Here is an 18,023-nt window from a genome sequence, read left to right as displayed (position 1 = left end):
GCGCAGCATCATCAAGGACTGCTCTCACCCCAACCACAGACTGTTTACCCTCCTCTCATCTGGGAGACGCTACAGGTCTCTCCGTTGCCGGACCAGCAGGTTCAGGAACAGCTTCTTCCCTACGGCTGTTACCCTACTTAACTCTGCACCTTGGTGATTGCCAGTCACCCCCCCCCCCCCGGACACTCCTTCCCCCAGTGACTGATCCCCCCCCCCCCCCCCCCCCCCCGAAAATTGCACTACTGCTACTGTATATACATATATATTTTACTGTTCCATTATTCTGTGTTCGCTCTTCTGGGTGAGATGCTAACTGCATTTCGTTGTCTCTGTACTTGTACACTGCACAATGACAATGAAGTTTAAATCTGAATATGAGGTGCAGGAGTAGGCCATTTGACCCTTCGAGCCAGCACCGCCATTCACTGTGATCATGGCTGATCATCCACAATCAGTACCCCATTCCTGCTTTCTCCCCATATCCCTTGACTATGCTATCTTTAAGAGCTCTATCTCTCTCTTGAAAGCCTCCAGAGAATTGGCCTCCACTGCCTTCTGTGGCAGAGAATTCCACAGATTCACAACTCTCTGTGTGTAAAAGTGTTTCCTCGTCTCCGTTCTAAATGGCTTACCCCTTATTCTTAAACTGTGGCCCCTGGTTCTGGACTCTCCCAGCATTGGAAACATGTTTCCTGCCTCTGGCGTGCCCAAACCCTCAATAATCTTATATGTTTCAATAAAAGGCCTCATACAGCTGAAAACATCTTTACAAAAAATTTGTTACCTGAAATGTCTCTTTGCCAAGCACTGAGATGAGAAAAAAACTTTTTCACCCAGAGTTGTGAATTTGTGGAATTCTCTGCCACAGAAGGCAGTGGTCACGTCTCCTTCAGCTGCACCTCTGTCTCCCTTCCTGAGCTCAGACACCCACTTATCCTCACCTCACCTACGCTCACTTCCCCTCACCTACACACCTCCACCTCAACTAATCCCCTCACCTCACTAAACCCCTCGCCTCGACGATACCTCACTACCAAACTTCTCCTCACACCGAAACCTTGCCTCGACTAAACCGTACCTCACTAAACCTCGCCCCTCAAATAAACCTTACACCTCACCTCACACCTTAACCCCGCCTCAATTTAACTAAACCTCCCACGTCACATCTAATCCACGCCTTGGCTAATTGCTGCCTCTCTCCCGCTCCCGCTATTTATAGCCCCCGGCCGTGGCGGCGTCTCACGTGAGCGAAACGGCTCCAACCAGGGGGGCGGGGCTGAGAGCGGCGCAGGCGCATTGCCCGAGAGAACCGGTGGGAGGGGAGGGGCGGACGTTGACCCTGTGCCCCGCCCCCCCCGCAGGAGAGGCGGCGAATAGTCGAGGCGGGGATTATGTGTGAGGAGGGAGGTTTAGTCGAGGTGATGTTTAGTGTGTTGAAGTTTAAGTGTGAGGTGAAGTTTAGTCGAGGTGAAAAATCAGATTCATTTCTAGGAAAGCAAAAAAATCCGAAGAATATCTGGACTAAAGTTGCTTCTGGGACCCCTCCGGGATTAGGGGCCCTGAAGCTTAAGATTCATTTGTTTCATAGTAGATCCACCCCTACTGATATTACAGTAGGTTTTGGATCTCTCCCTCAGTTTAGGAATCCAGATAAGTGACAATTGTCGAACTCGAGCAGAAAAATGTGCCCAAGTGGGTCTTGACAATGTGTTACCAGCAAGTTTTCTCTGACTGCAGATATGTTTTCTTGATCGGGAGGGAGGGAGGGGAGAGAATTTGAAAAGAATGTAAGAATGAAGTTCAACAAACTTATTGGAAGAGTTTATGCAATATAGAATTGGAAGGATGGACATTATAAATTTGAATGGTTCTACATTGTAAAGTCAAGGGAATATTCTTTTTCAGCTTAATTGAGACTGAAATTGGGGGAAAGTATGTTGTTTTATTATTAATTCTGTTTCTGTCAATATCCATGCAAACAGATCTAAATATTTTCTTGACCAGATTTTGTGCCAAATACATCGGATGATGAAGGTCGGTACAAGATAGGGAACCAAGCCAATGTTGGAAGATATAATCTTGATAAATTGAAGAAGGCTTTAAATCCTTTATTGGAGCCTCAGCAGCAATTGTTGTGAGTAGTGCTTACTGTTATCCTCATTCTGTGCCATGTAACTGCTAAATGTGCAGGGTTTGGTTTGTTTTCCTGGCCATAATTAAGTATGCCATAAGTGACTAGCATTTTCCTAATCTAATCTGGTTTTAAAATGAGGCACCAAGATGTGATAACACACTGCACTGCCTCTACTGCAAACTGAGTATTATAATTGGGAACAATCTGTTTATTTTGAAAAAGTATTTGTAAACACAGTGATGACTTTAATAGATTGTCAACCATTAGTTTAAAACCACAGGTTTTTTTGGATGGTTCTCCTATTATGGTTAACAGCCAACAAAAAGTATAGTTTGCATTTATGTAGTATCTTTAACGTAGTATAAACTACCAAGTTTTTTCACAAGAAATTATCAGACCAAATAAAGTCTACCAAAGAGTTAGAAGGATAGTGACAAAAAGAGATAGATATTAAGGGACATCTTAATGGAGGAGGAAAAGCTGATGAAGGCATATGGCTTGGGCAGCAGGAGGCAAAGCCATCTATGTGGAATAAAATAATTTGAAAAAATGTAAGAGATGAGGAAGTTCAGTGAAATATTATTTTTAACATTATCTAATTTTCTTTAAAAATGTAATAATACTGGTGAATTATTCAAAATATTTGTCACTGCTTTCTTACAATGTTTGTTGCAGAGTTTGGTTGCAACCTTAATTTGGATTTATCTTTCATTTCATCCATCTGTGGATCCTGGAGCACCTCTTTTAGGATATACCCAAGGAGCAAGGTCGGGTAAAATTGGGGAGAAAAAGTGTGAGAAGGGGGGTGAATACTAAATTAAAGGTATTGTACTTGATTGCTCGTGGTATAACAAAGAAAGTGGATAGGCTTGTAGCACAGTTAAAGATTGGTAGATATGATGTTGAGGGAATTACAGAGACGTGGCTGCAAGAGGGTCGGAGTTTGGACAAAAAGGGAGCAAAGCAGAAAAGTAGGAACTATAGGCCGGTTAGTCTGACTTTGGTGGTTGGTAAGATTTTAGAGTCCATTATAAAAGATGAGGTTACAGAGTACTTAGAAATGCATGATAAAATAGGCCGGTCTGCATAGCTTTGTGAAGGGGAGGTCTTGCTTGACAAATTTGCTGGAATTCTTTGAAGAAGTAAATAGCAGGACAGACAAAGGAGAGTCAGTAGATGTTGTTTAATTAGATTTTCAGGAAGCCTTTGATAAGGTGCCACATGTGAGGCTGCTAAGGAAGATGTGAGCCCATGGTATTAAAGGGCAGATACCAGCACGGATAGCAGGTTGGCTAGATGGCAAAGTGGCAATAAAAGGGGCTTATTCTGGTTGGCTGCCAGTGATTAGTGGAGTTTCGCAGCAGTGCTGTGGCCGCTAATCTTCACATAGAAACAGAAAATAGGTGCAGGAGGAGGCCATTCGGTCCTTCGAGCCAGCACCACCATTCATTGTGATCATGGCTGATCGTTGTATATTAATGATTTGGACAAGGGGATTGAAGGCTTTGTGGCAAAGTTTGCAGATGATACAAAAATAGATGGAGGGGCACATAATGTAGAAAAGCAGGGACTCTGCAGAAGGACTTGGACAGGTTGTGAAAGTGGGAAGAGAAATGGCAGATGGAATATAGCATAGCAAAGTGTGGAGTCATGGATTTTGGTAGTAGGAATAAAGGTGTAGACTATTTTCTAAATGGGGTGAGAATCCAGAAATTGAAGGTGTAAATGGATTTGGGAGTGCTGATGCAGGATTCTCAAAAGGTTAATCTGCAAGTCGAATTGGTAGTAAGGAAAGCAAACTCAATGCTTGCATTTATTTCAAGAGGGCTTGGATACAAAAACAGGGATGTAATGCTGAGACTCTTAAGGTGCAGGTAAAGCTGTATTTGGAATATTGTGAGCAATTTTGGGCCCCATATCTGAGAAAGGAGAGGGTCCAGAAAAGGTTTACAAGAATGATCCCAGGAATTAGTAGGTTAACCGATGATGAGCTTTTGGCGGCACTGGGCCTGTACTCGCTGGAGTTTAGAAGAATGAGGGGGGACCTCATTGAAACGTACAGAATAGTGAAAGGCTTTGGATAGAGTGGATGTGGAAAGGATGTTTCCACTAGTGGGAGAGTTTAGGACAGGAGGTCATAGCCTCAGAATTAAAGGATGTTCTTTTAGGAAGGAGAATAGTGAAAGGCTTTGATAGAGTGGATGTGGAGAGTGTTTCCACTACTGGGAGAGTCTGGGGCTAGAGGCCATAGCCTCAGAATTAAAGGGCGTTCTTTTAGGAAGGAGATGAGGAGAAATGTCTTTAATCAGAAGGTGGTAAATCTGTGGAACTCTTTGCCACAGAAGGCTGTGAAGGCCAATTCAGTAGATATTTTTAAGGCAGAGATAGATTCTTGATTAGTACAGCTGTCAGAGGTTATGTGGAGAAGGCATGAGAATTTGGTTAGGAGGGAGAGACATATCAGCCATGATTGATTGATTGATTGATTGATTACTTATTTTAATCCCCTTATTCAGGGGAAATTCTGATGTCCTTGCAGCACACTAATAAAAATACAACACAGTATTCATAAAGAAATTCAACACCAAAACATCCCCCCACAGTGATTCCCACTGTGGGGGAAGGCACAAAGTCCAGTCCCCATCCTCTTGTCCACCCATAGTTGGGCCTATTGAGGCCTCCACAGTCGCCGCCACGGCGCCCGATGTTCTCGCCGGGTGATGGTACTCCGGCGTCGGGAGAACCCCCAGCAGCTTGGGGTGCCAGGAACGGCCGCCTTCCCACCGGAGCCTGCGGCTTCCAAGCCAACAGACCACGCCAGACGGAGCTCCGCACATTGGTGATCTCGGCGAGATGTAAGTTCAACGTCGCAGCTGGCCGCTCCGCAGAACTGCGGCTCCACGATGTTTTCCTCGGCGGTACCAAGCATACTGGAGTCCCAGCGCGGCGACCCAGGAAAGGCATCGCCCGCTCCGCAATAGCGCTCCAGCGCTGCGCCGCCGCCAAAGCCGATGTTCTGCGCCGCCGCCGCCAACGCCGACGTTCTGCGCCGCCGCCAACGCCGATGTTCTGGCCAGGTCCCCTCAGGGAAACGTCGCTCCAGGACCCGCTGGTAGGCCGCGAGGACAGGTCGAAGACGCTGCTCGGAGGAAGGCAACCCCTCCGACCAGGTAGGGACTTAGAAAAGCAGTTTCCCCCTTCCCCCCCCACCACCCCCCACACATAAAAGATTTAGACCCCCTGACTGTACACTTAACGAACTAAAAATAATAAAAAAGAAGGGGAAAAAACGGACAGCTGCAGGACAGGCAGCCGTTCAGGACAGCGCCTCCTCCGGATGTGCTGATTGAATGGCAGAGTAGACTTGATGGGCCGAAAGGCCTAATTCTACTACTATTCCATATGACCTACTGGTAAGCATTTGCTCCTCATGAATGTTTCAAAAGTTAGCATATTTCATTTTAATTCTGAGTACATTAATTACTAACTGATTTCTTGTTAATTATATCATCAACTCAATGCTTGTTTTCTTTATCCCAAGAAAGCATACACATATGTTTACAAAACATTTTCTTTGATGTGCGTTTTTATTTTAAGTACCCAAATTTCAGACGATGATCTTCTAAATATTGAATTATTAAATGTAATTTTCATTTCCTACAGTGCATTGCAAGTAAACAGAAAATACTGCATCTTGTTATCTGAGTTATAAAGAGCAACAAAACCATTTTCTAAGTAACCAGATGAATATCTACCGCATTTAAAAAAAACGTACATTCATGATGCAGTTTGCCTAGAATGTTTGTTCATACTGACTTCTTTATTTCTGCTCCTTTTTTTGAATTGACACTGATAAAATTGATGGGTTTTTTTAATGTTTTACATACACTTTTTGGAAAATGATATTTGCTTGTATTGCCAAATTACTTACATAAACTGTTATCAGATAATTAAAAATAGGATAATTAGAGAATATAAACACAATTAGACAAAGTCAACGTGGATTTCCAAAGAGAACCATGGAATCCAACATATGACTGATAGAATAGATATTGAAGAAGAACAGTGGGTTTGATGTATTTAGATTTTCAGAAGTCCCACTTTAATGGGCAAAATTAAAGCATTGGGAATAATATATTGACGGACTGAAAAATCAGTCAGTCACGAAACAATGTAGCAATAATGGCTAGTCAGGTGCAGCAGGGATCAATGTCTGGGCACCAGTTATTCATAATACATATCACTGATTTGCCTGGGGGCAATGTAATGTAATGTCTCAAATTTGACAATGACACCAAACCGGTTTGGATTGAAAATTGTATGTAAAGATGGTTCAAGGCTATTTAGACAAACTGAGGGCAAATATATGGTAGATGTTATCCACGTTGAAACCAAAAAAAAACCCAGAACATTAGAGTATTATTTAAGCAATGATGGGTTGGAAAATGTGAATGCATAAAGGAATCTAGACACTCCATTTCAAATTTCTTATGCAGAATTTTCCTCATTCAATTAAATATCAAGACCAGTAGGAGCAGTGACAAGTAACCCCATTATTTCAACAGGGAGGAGAGAGCAAACAAAGAACAATAAATTAGTCTGTCATCATAGTTTGGGTAATTATTGGAAAAGATTATTAAGATAGTGGAAGCAGGACAACATTCTTACAGATTTGAGTGATGGAGCTCATTCCCCTGGCTGAGATATTTAGAACTCTTGTCACAGTTTTGAAACAAGGACACGAGAAGTGATAGGTAAATCTTTGGAATTTGGGAGAGGATTGTGGAAGCTCGATTATTGAATATGTTGAAGATAGAGACTGATAGATAGTTATGTGATCAAATGAATTTTGTCTTGTCACAGGGGATAATTAAGGGGTTGGACAGGCTAGATGCAGGAAGATTGCTCCCGATGTTGGGGAAGTCCAGGACAAGGGGTCACAGCTTAAGGATAAGGGGGAAATCCTTTAAAACCGAGATGAGAAGAACTTTTTTCACACAGAGAGTGGTGAATCTCTGGAACTCCCTGCCACAGAGGGTAGTCGAGGCCAGTTCATTGGCTATATTTAAGAGGGAGTTAGATGTGGCCCTTGTGGCTAAGGGGATCAGAGGGTATGGAGAGAAGGCAGGTACGGGATACTGAGTTGGATGATCAGCCATGATCATATTGAATGGCGGTGCAGGCTCGAAGGGCCGAATGGCCTACTCCTGCACCTAATTTCTATGTTTCTATGTCTTGTTGAAGAAGAATGGCAGTGCAAGAACATGGGGGCTCCTCTGCTTCTATTTCATATGTTCAACTCGCACCAGGTACCAAACCCTCTATTTGCAAATATTTTTACAGTTTTCTTAATTTCTGGTTGATTTCTAGAGCAGAACAAATATTGAAAGGATATCCTGGCCTTTATCAGGCAAAGTAAGTTATATTTTCATTACATTTATCCCAAGGGTTATGCTTGAGATGTTTTTGCACATTAGTTAATTGAGCTGTTATGTTGGTAGATGAAAGTACACAGAGTGGCAGTGAACTTGCATGTATTTAGTTCTTCACCAGTTCTAAAATCCGAAAACACCCCCACACCAATTAATTACTTCCGAGTGAAGTCACCGCCAAATTGGTAAATAGTGAATATGCATGCATCATGCCGTATAACTCAGAACGAGAATTAACCTTTAAGTTAGCTCACTAGATCGTCAATTAATATTTGGCATGCCACTAAAAAAAACATCCTGAATTTACAGAAGATTTTACTTTGAGTGCATCGGGCTTGAGAAGTTTTTCTCTCTCTCATGCATTATGCATTTAAATGTTATTCAGGATTACCTGTTCACGTTTTCGAGTAGGATGCAAACCAAAGCTCTCTGATTTTGAAACCTTTCCCTTTCCCCGACTCTAGTCTCAACATTCCTTCTCTCCAGAGATGCTGCCTATCCCACTGAGTTACTCCAGCATTTTGTGTCTATCTTTGACATAATGTAGAGACAGCTAAGTCAAAGTCAAAGTCAATTTTATTCGTCGCATGCACCCGAAGGTGCAGTGAAATGAATTTGCCAGCAGCGATACACTTAAAAAGAACACGCAATACACAATAGAATTTAACACAAACATCCACCACAGCATTCTTCACTGTGGTGGAAGGCAACGAAGTTCAGTCAATCCTCCTCCTTGTTAACCCGTGGTCGGGGCCATAAACCCTCCGTAGTTGCTGCAATGGACGGCCCGATGTACAGGCCCTCTCGTCGGGATGATTGAAACTCTGATGTCGGGACAGTCGACACACTCCACGGCTTGGAGCGCCCGAATCGGCACTTTCCTACCAGAGACCACGGCTTCAGGATGTTATAGGCCGCAGGCCAGCGGTCGAAGCTCTTCTCTGGCTATCCCCAAGCACCGGATGGTAAGTCCCCGCCACGCCCGTGGCTAGAAGCTCCGCAGACCACAGCCCCATGATGCCAAAGTCATCAGGCCAGTGATCGGAGCACTCCTCTCTAGCGACCCCCGGCAAGGGTTCGCCTGCTCCGCGATGAAAAAGTCCACACTGCGCCCGCTGCTGAAGCTCTGGACCCGACTCCGGGAGAGGCAGCTCCAATCCAAGCTGTTAGGCCGCGAGATGGCGACATGGAAAAAGTCGCCTCTCTGTCGAGGAGGCGACCAAAAGCAGTTCCCCCCTTTACCCTCCCCACCACCCCCCACTCAAGACACACCAAGAGACACCCTTAAAGGAACGGAAAGCTATTAATAAATTCCAGTGAATTTGAACAGAACAGTTTAGAGTTCAGTCTGAAGAAGGGTTTCGGCCCGAAACGTCACCTATTTCCTTCGCTCCATAGATGCTGCTGCACCCGCTGAGTTTCTCCAGCATTTTTGTGTACCTTCGATCTTCCAGCATCTGCAGTTCCTTCTTGAACAGTTTAGAGACCAGATCTAGTTTTGAACTGGCACTGTGTGCTTTGTACTGTCTCAAGTTGAACTTTATTGAGCGGAAGAGAACAAATTTATACTGTGGTTGTAGTGAAACAAGATTTTAAAATAAATGTTAACTTTTCACTCCTTGATATTTACAGCACAGCATAATAGTGTGTTATGACATTTTTCTAAGTGGTCATTGTGTACCAGGGTCTGAAAAATACCACATAGAAGATTGATTTTTCAAGAAGACAGTGGAAAATGGCTAGGATTTTTCCACAGCTCCCATTTCATTGTGCAAGTGCATAAAGTGATGGCAAAGTATTTTGTAAGCAAATATAGTTAAAATGAACTTTTAAGGCAATAGTTGAACTAAAAACACTTTCAGAATTTGGATAAAATGTCACACTATGTTGCTTTCCAATAAATGTTTTTTTTTTTGAGGACAATGACTCAGCCAGGTTACTTTGCAAAATTTGAAGGTCATGGTAACCACAAGCAGTTTCTCTGCAGATTTATTATGAGCTGCAAGTATAAGGAGATTGAAGCCAAATGTCCTCAGATTTTATTATAAGTTGCCAATAGTGCCTCAAACATTATGGATGACTTTCAACAGGTAATTAAGCGCAGTAACCACTTTCAGGGGAACATGGAAGAAAGCTACAAACAAAATCTGTTTTGTAAAAAAAGTCTCATTATCCCCTATTTATTTAGACTTCAAATGCAGTTTTAAAAGGTCCTAAAATTTTATTAGAAGGCGTCACATTTTTTTATCCTTTTGTTCCACTTTCCTACTGATCTTTCACCTCGCCTTTGTTAAAAGCAATTTTTTTTGATGCTACTAATCTACTATAAGAAACATAAAGGGGCTGTCCCACTGCGGCGACATAATCTGCGAGTTTAGAAGAGTTTGCCTTCGACTCAAACTCGCAGCATGGTCGACACGTGGTCCTACGAGGTCCTATGAGGTCACTGGAACTCTCTTTCATGCACGAGGGAAGTTCCCGCATACTCGCGCCCTCAGTTTGGTCGAGGACCTTCTCCCCTCCCCCCCCCCCCCTCCCCCCCCCTCTTCCCCCCCCTCTCTCCCCCCCTCCCCCCCCCTCCCTCCCCCCCCCTCCCCCCCCCCCCTCTCTCCCCCCCTCTCCCCCCCCCCCCCCCCCCCCTCCCCTCCCCTCTCTCCCCCCCTCTCTCTCTCCCCCCCCTCTCTCTCCCCCCCCTCCTCCCACCCCTCCTCCCCCCCCTCCTCAATATCAATATTTCTAAGTGATGGAAAGAATTTAAGTCCATCTCCTCTAAATCTGTGGAATTCTCTGCCTCAGAGTGCGGTGGAGGCAGGTTCTCTGGATGCTTTCAAGAGAGAGCTAGATAGGGCTCTTAAAAATAGCAGAGTCAGAGGATATAGGGGGAAGGCAGGAACGGGATACTGATTGGGGATGATCAGCCATGATCACATTGAATGGCAGTGCTGGCTCAAAGGGCCAATTGGCCTACTCCTGCACCTATTGTATATTGTCTATTGTCTATTTTCTAAACATATTGCATTTTCAGTTCTGGAATAGAAAGTTATTTTATAAATTTTAGACCATTTTACCACAGAGGATTTGTATTGATTCCTTTGTTCGAAATTCAACTTCGGAAAATTTGCCTAAAATATTGACGGGCACATGTATGTAATTAGCACTAACATTACATCCATTTATTTTCAAAATAATTTATAGATTCTTGGAATTATTTAAAGCTAAATTGGGCTTGTCTGGACTTGATGATAGTGATGACTACTTGATTGCATTCTTGCTGAAGGTAAGCGTATTATGGCATTGAGATATGATCGTCTTAAGTTTATTGCTTTTCTTTTCATGTATTTGACTATATCAAACTGCCCAACTTGCCAAATTTATTTGCACATCTTTCAGTTCTTTCGCCCCTTGAACTGTCTCACAAGTTTTATTTGATGCAACTTTAACCTCATTCCTATGTATAGTCTTTCTGCTGACTGGTGGATAGCACGTGACAAAAAGCTTTTCACTGTATCTCAGTGCACGTGACAATAAACTGAACTAAATTAAACTAATATCTAACTCCCCACCTTATTTCCACATATAATTGAGTAAAATCATAGTATTGTACAGCATAAAAACCTTAGCATCTATGCTGACTATGTTGCATATCTATATTAATCCTACTTACCTGCATTAATTCCAGATCCCTTTGTGCATCTGTTCAGAAGCCTCTTAAATGTTACTGATCCTGCCTCCCATCACCTTCTCTGGCAGCTCATGCCAGATACCAGCTACTCTTTGTGTGGAAATTTTACTGCTTATATCCCCTTAAAATCACTTGCTCACATTCTTGTTTTTAATGCATATATAAAAGCATTATGAGCCATAGGATAAATATGGCAATTATTTTGTGCCATAAGATGAATTGCCAGACATCTTATGGCCCAATTAAATGCCTGCTTCAGTTCTATTCTGCCTGGTTTATGTTCTTTAAGGCCCTGTCTGAGCCTTATATGTGCTTCCTTTTTCTCTTTGACCAAATTTACACCATTATCTCTCCTTCTTACTGGAATATGCCTGTTCTAAACGCCTTCATCACCATCCTATATATGTGATTTGCCACTTTCAAGAAACTATGTACACACTCCAAGTTGTCTGTGTCATTTCTGCAACATCTCCGTCTGCGCTGGTTTAACTTCCTAAAATACATCAATGCACACTTGTCCAATTTAAATTCCATCTACCATCCCCTTGCCTACTACATGAGACCATGTCAAAGTCCATGTGGATAACATATACTGCCCTGCCCTTGTCAATCTTCTTCATCACCTCTTCAAAAAAAAAAAAAAAAGCCATCAACTTCATGGCATCCCATGCACAAAGCTCTGCTGAGTATCACTAATCAGATCATGGCTTCCCAATGCAATTGAATTCTGTCCCTCAGAATCCTTTCTAATAGTAAGATTAAACGAGAACTCACCAGTTTGAAGTTTGATCTTTATTTTATGAGGAGTTACGATGAGGGAATACGTGAAGAAGGCCCGTTCAGCCGCACGTGTGTCAATCTTCAAAGCAGCGGTGTGAAATCACAGATAATAATAACAGTGACTGAAGTATGATAGTAAGATGAAAGAAGACTAGAACTACCAGATGAGCTTAACGAGGGCTGGGAGTGGAGGGCACGTATTCCCTCATCGTAACTCCTCATAAAATAAAGATCAAACTTCAAACTGCTAGGTTCTCGTTTAATCTTACTATTTTACTTCGGAGTCACGTGAGTGACTACGTGAAGATTTCAAAGCTCTGTGATTTCATGCCGTGAGAAAACAAGTCTACACAACCACAACTGCCTCATTGACAAAATGAGGGAAAACATTCATAATGCATACAGTCATGACATAGATTTAAACATGCTGATGCTGTTAAATAACCAATAACAATAGTCACATCTCTCATCCAGATGGAACCTATAACAGAACATAAAATAAATTGAGAATACCTCTGGTCTGGCAACGGGTTATTATAACATGTTTGAAATATTGTTCGTTTGACCACACTACAACCGTTATGATGTGGTCCAGCGGAACGTAATTAACCCTTGCTGCTGCTGTTATAGCAGCCCTGATGGAGCGAGATCCAGATCAGTATCTACTCCTGCATACCTCAACTCCGTTTTAACACCTGACAAGATCTGAGCAGATAGGTTCTTATAACGTCTTTTGTAACTAACAATCATAGTTAGCTCAGTCTCAAAGGCTCTTGGTGACCTTGACGTATTGTTGTATATGTGTGTCCCCACATAACGAGAAATCCCTGGGTATGTCTTGAGTTATTTTAAGACCTGACACCCTACTGCTCTGCTTAAATTAATGATAGCATAAAATACTATGCATATATTTGCAGATGTAATCATCCTCTCCTGTCACAATAATGTAGCGAGTGACTTGTTGCGCTAACCAGCGTCAGGAGGATAACTACCTAATTCAGATTCAGATTCAGATTCAACTTTAATTGTCATTGTCAGTGTACAATACAGAGACAACGAAATGCAGTTAGCATCTCCCTGGAAGAGCGACATGGAATATGATTTCAATAAATAAAACTATTTACATGTATACAGACATAGTGTTTTTCCTGTGGGAGGAGTGTCCGGGGGTGGGGGGGGGGGGGTGATTGGCAGTCACCGAGGTACATTGTTGAGTAGTGTGACAGCCGCAGGGAAGAAGCTGTTCCTGGACCTGCTGGTCCGGCCACGGAGAGACCTGTAGCGCCTCCCGGATGGTAGGAGGGTAAACAGTCCATGGTTGGGGTGAGAGCAGTCCTTGGCGATGCTGAGCGCCCTCCGCAGACAACGCTTGCTTTGGACAGACTCAATGGAGGGGAGCGAGGAACCGGTGATGCGTTGGGCAATTTTCACCACCCTCTGCAGTGCTTTCCGGTCGGAGACAGAGCAGTTGCCATACCATACTGTGATACAGTTGGTAAGGATGCTCTCCATGGTGCAGCGGTAGAAGTTCACCAGGATCTGAGGAGACAGATGGACCTTCTTCAGTCTCCTCAGGAAATAGAGACGCTGGTGAGCCTTCTTGACCAGAGTTGAGGTATTGTGGGTCCAAGAGAGGTCATCGGAGATGTTGACCCCCAGGAACCTGAAGCTGGAAACACGTTCCACCTCCGTCCCGTTGATGTGGATGGGGGTGTGCGTGCCGCCCCTAGACTTCCTGAAGTCTACAATGAGCTTCTTGGAGTTAAGGGCCAGGTTGTTGTCAGCGCACCATGCTGCTAGGAGCTGGACCTCCTCCCTATAGGCCGACTCATCGTTGTTGCTGATGAGGCCAATCACCGTTGTATCATCTGCATACTTAATGATGGTGTTAGTACCATGTACAGGTGTGCAGTCGTAGGTGAAGAGGGAGTAGAGGAGGGGGCTCAGCACACATGAGGTCCTAATGAGGTCCGATCAAAGCTAAGAATGTAGCTGGAACCCCCTGGTTCAAATAGTGTTACACAATGTCAATCTCCCATACTGCATTGTACTTGTCCTGGGAAACCTGTGTAACAGATATCCTTTACTAACTCGATATCCGAGGTGAACCCAACAACTTAGACCTCGTTAGCTGCAGTTAGTCTGATGGAAAGCCCCTTGGCACAGTTAATGATCCTATAATTCTATATTGTCAAAGACCATTTAAATGAACTGCAATCTCAGAATCTGTACCATTTAAAAATCTAACATGAGCATTAAACAAACGCTTCCCATTTCCTGAAGCAGCAAAATACCGCTTTTTGGTACCATTCCAGCACTGTGAATACATACAAAAATAGGCATGACAAACCCAAGCCGTAAGCAGTCTATTGAGAATCTGTAGGCCATATATTGATTTTATCATGCAACGGCTGATCTTTCAAGCCGCAGGCTGGACCAGCAAATTACGTTTAAATAACCATATAATGTTGCATTATTATTATTCCCGACAAATCGGGAATCAAACTGCATAGGCCAATTCCACAGCTGGAACCTAAAGCGACTCTTGATGACTCTATTTCAAGACCCGACTCATAAAGCAAATTTGGAGGAAGACATAAAAGACCATTCCTCATGCTTGTAGCGAGAATGTATCTTTCGCCACTGTTATGCCACACATTTTGCAACCTTTAATTAGCATGAAAACAATATATCTATATTCGGTGTTGCATTGAATCAGAATGTCATAAATACTGCGTGGTCCAACACCCATTCTGTGTTGTCATTGATCTGTACTTAATGATACTCCAGTGGCAAATTAGATTATGTACCTTTTACAGGATCTTTTCCCTGATTGCACCCTCGTGCTTATCATATGCCACATCTTAGTGTATCAACATGAAGTTGAGCATGCCCTTATGCATATTCACTCAATCACTCTTTAACCCATAATGCACTTAGGGTTTATAGATAGTTGATACCAATACTGAGGAGTTAATAACTCATTGCAAATCTCCTGCACCTCAACTAGAGATGACATTCACATGTTCCCACCTTAAGCCATAGCATCTTTTTTGCAATATAATGACATATTTATTGATCAACTACTGGAGCAATGCTGAATACTATTTGTCCATCATAGTGGCTTTCTTAGCTTCAGCTGGCAATAGCAATTTGTATTATCAATGATCTTCATGACCCTTATTGTTTGTCATTAAGCATGCTGTCAGTTCTCCCAAATGCACAGCTGCATCACATCTATTACATTGTCAGTTAGTCTAATGAATAGGAACTCCTTTATAACCACAAGGCTGTTCCAGGTTTCTATTGATTGCAACCTATTGCCCAGGGCGGAGTCACATGGCAACTATCCATTTGATAACAACCTAATTTACTGGATAGGAGAAACCAATTCCTCAATTAGCTTGAAACTGAGTGGATTTTAGTCAAATACAGCATCAAAATATAATCCAGACAATACATCACAATTGTTTTTTGAACTCTGAGTAGTCCTTTGAATGATTTATTGTTATCATACTGTTTAACTTGCCTCATCATAACAATGCCTTCAAACATCTCTGATGATCATTGTACATGGAAAAACCCCTAGGAAATCAGTTTGATCACCCTTCTTTCTTAATGAACAGGCCACACCTGCCATCATTTCGAGTCTGCCCTGACAATAACTCTGGCACGGTTCTGATAATTCTCACATGTCCCAAGACAACTCTTGCCATAATTCTGACCTTGCCTTGAAAGACAATTCCCCATATCTCCGAGCCTGTCTCGAAGGCAACCAGGCTAAACATACTGGACCTGGCTCAACACTCTTCTGGCCAAATTCCAACCTTCTTGGAATACTAGTATTGTCCAGTTACCTGGTTAAAATGCCTCTGAGTAGATGACAATGTCTCAGTTATTTGGGTGTTGCCCAACCAATTGTAAATCTTACCAACTTGTTCGTGGTCACTTAGTTGTAGAGTAACTCTGGTCAGCTTAATGCTGCTACCAGCTTCAGTGAACCACTTCCTGTCGATGAAGCCGTGGGGTGTGTTTTCCCCCTAAACTATGTGCTTCGCCCTTTAGGTTTTGCCTGTGGAATATGTCTCACCTGAATAGAATATTCAGCGGGTGGCTCTAACTCCCCTGATAGCGGTGTTCACTGCATTGTTGTAATGGCAACCTTGCTGCCAGAATCGTACCTCTGACATGTGCCCTTCATTCCTTGAGGTATGCTCCACGCTATACCCTCAGCCTCGGCATCAGATTACACTGACCCGGCATGTTCTCCTCTTCCATAAGGGAGACATTAAGCAGCCCTACTCCAAGGCGCTGCTGGCATGACCTCTCCAACAGGTCCACCCTTCAGGGTCAGAAAATGCCCCGGTAAGCTCACCTCCTCCATGAGGGAGACATCATTGCAGCCCTTCTCCAGGTGCTGCTGCCATACATTTAAACAGCCCTATACAAGGCGCTGCTGACACGGCTTAGAGCAATAGGTCGGTACTGCCATATATTCGGCATCCCCATTATGCAGCCCTGTTACAAGGCGCTGCTGGCAACGACTCTCCCATCTGCCCAACACTGCCATATCTCCTGATGTTAGGGTGTACCTATCTTGAGCCTCCTCTCAATAAGGCTCCATCCTGGCCAACTTCCACATTATTTATTTTTACCGGAAGGGAACCCTCCCGGCACCAGGACTGACCACTTGGGTCGATTTACCCCATATCTTGGGGACCTCTGCAGTCTGGGCACCGCATGACTGGTAGATTTCCCCGCCCCCGGGGATCCCAGCACCCTTATATATTACAGGAGGAAACCCCTACCGGCCCCAGGGCTGACCGTTCCGGTCCGTTTAACCCCTTACCTGGGGATCCCTGCGGTCTGAAAGCCGCATAATTACTGGATTCCACTACCCGGGAACCCCAGCCTCTATGGATATCGGGGAAAACCCGGCATATATATTTTTTCTCCCGTCTCCTGGATGTCCCCTCCACGGGAACCCCAGCATAAATATTTATCTTGGAGGAAAAACTCCTCCAGACTCCTGATCTACTGGAGGTCCCCTCCACAGGAACCCCAGCATTAACGTTCATATCTTGGAGGGAAAACCACTCCCGGCACCCGGCCTGCTGGCGTTCCCCTCCACGGGAAACCCCAGCTTAAATATTCATATTGTCGGAGGGAAAACCCCCTCCCGACTCCCGCTCTACTGGCGGTCCCAGAATAACTAATAATCTCAGAGGGAAATGCCCTCTCGCACCCGGCCTACTGGAGGTCCCTTCCCTGGGAACCCCAGCGCTTCTGTGCCTATCGGAGGGAACCCTCCCGGCACCCGGAGCGCCTGTAAGCCACTGACCACCCGCCAGTGACCCACTTCGTGAAACCCGACATTCTCCAGCTACCCACGCTTGGTGGCAAGAACCGGGGTTTCCCCACAGCCCATAGCTGGTTCCCTCGTCGGGCCACGCGAATCCACCAACAGAAAACCTCTGGAACAAGAGGTTCCTGCAGGGAATAAAACAGGTAAGAAAACCAGCTTACCTTGAGTTTAAACTTACCGCATTGGAGGAGCTGCTCCCCAAGCGGCTGCCTGCACCAATGCGTCTGACGTAATGACGCACGTGCGGCTGAATGGGCCTTCTTCACGTAGTCACTCACGTGACTCCGAAGTAAAATGACTCTCCCACCACTAATGCTCTGTTCCTGCTGATTCTTTTCGTAAGTTCATACTTCACTCCTCCACAGATTTGTTTTCATCACTCCTGATCTCAAAAGCCTACTTGACCTACATTTTTGGCAATAGTTCGGATAATGATAATTGGCTGATATTTAGACATGAATGCTATCTGCTAAATAACGGTAAACTCATTTATGAAACATGCATACCTGCAACATTTTCTTTTTGTAGATGTTTACAAATATCGTTTTTTTGTTTCTTTTTCCCTATTGTAAGAGTCATGTTACACTTGGTTCAAATGCAAATACATCTAGATATTTAATGTTATTTCTA

General features: G+C 43.8%; 1 protein-coding gene across 4 annotated transcripts in view; it reads left to right on the top strand.

The window, feature by feature from the left end:
* Positions 1-18,023, top strand: part of LOC116968981 (protein adenylyltransferase SelO-like) — a 69,089-nt gene that overhangs the window by 39,867 nt on the left and 11,199 nt on the right. For all 4 annotated transcript variants that reach the window (XM_033015982.1, XM_033015970.1, XM_033015975.1 and 1 more), the window contains 3 exons: positions 2,005-2,134; positions 7,505-7,549; positions 10,762-10,843. In XM_033015982.1, the coding sequence (XP_032871873.1) occupies positions 2,005-2,134; positions 7,505-7,549; positions 10,762-10,843 (257 nt within the window). The remainder of the gene's footprint in view (positions 1-2,004; positions 2,135-7,504; positions 7,550-10,761; positions 10,844-18,023) is intronic.

This window comes from Amblyraja radiata, chromosome 2 (assembly GCF_010909765.2).
Source record: "Amblyraja radiata isolate CabotCenter1 chromosome 2, sAmbRad1.1.pri, whole genome shotgun sequence".
Lineage (NCBI taxonomy): Eukaryota > Metazoa > Chordata > Chondrichthyes > Rajiformes > Rajidae > Amblyraja > Amblyraja radiata.
The sequence above is the reverse complement of the archived record's forward strand: the minus strand, read 5'-3'. Positions and strand labels throughout refer to the sequence as shown.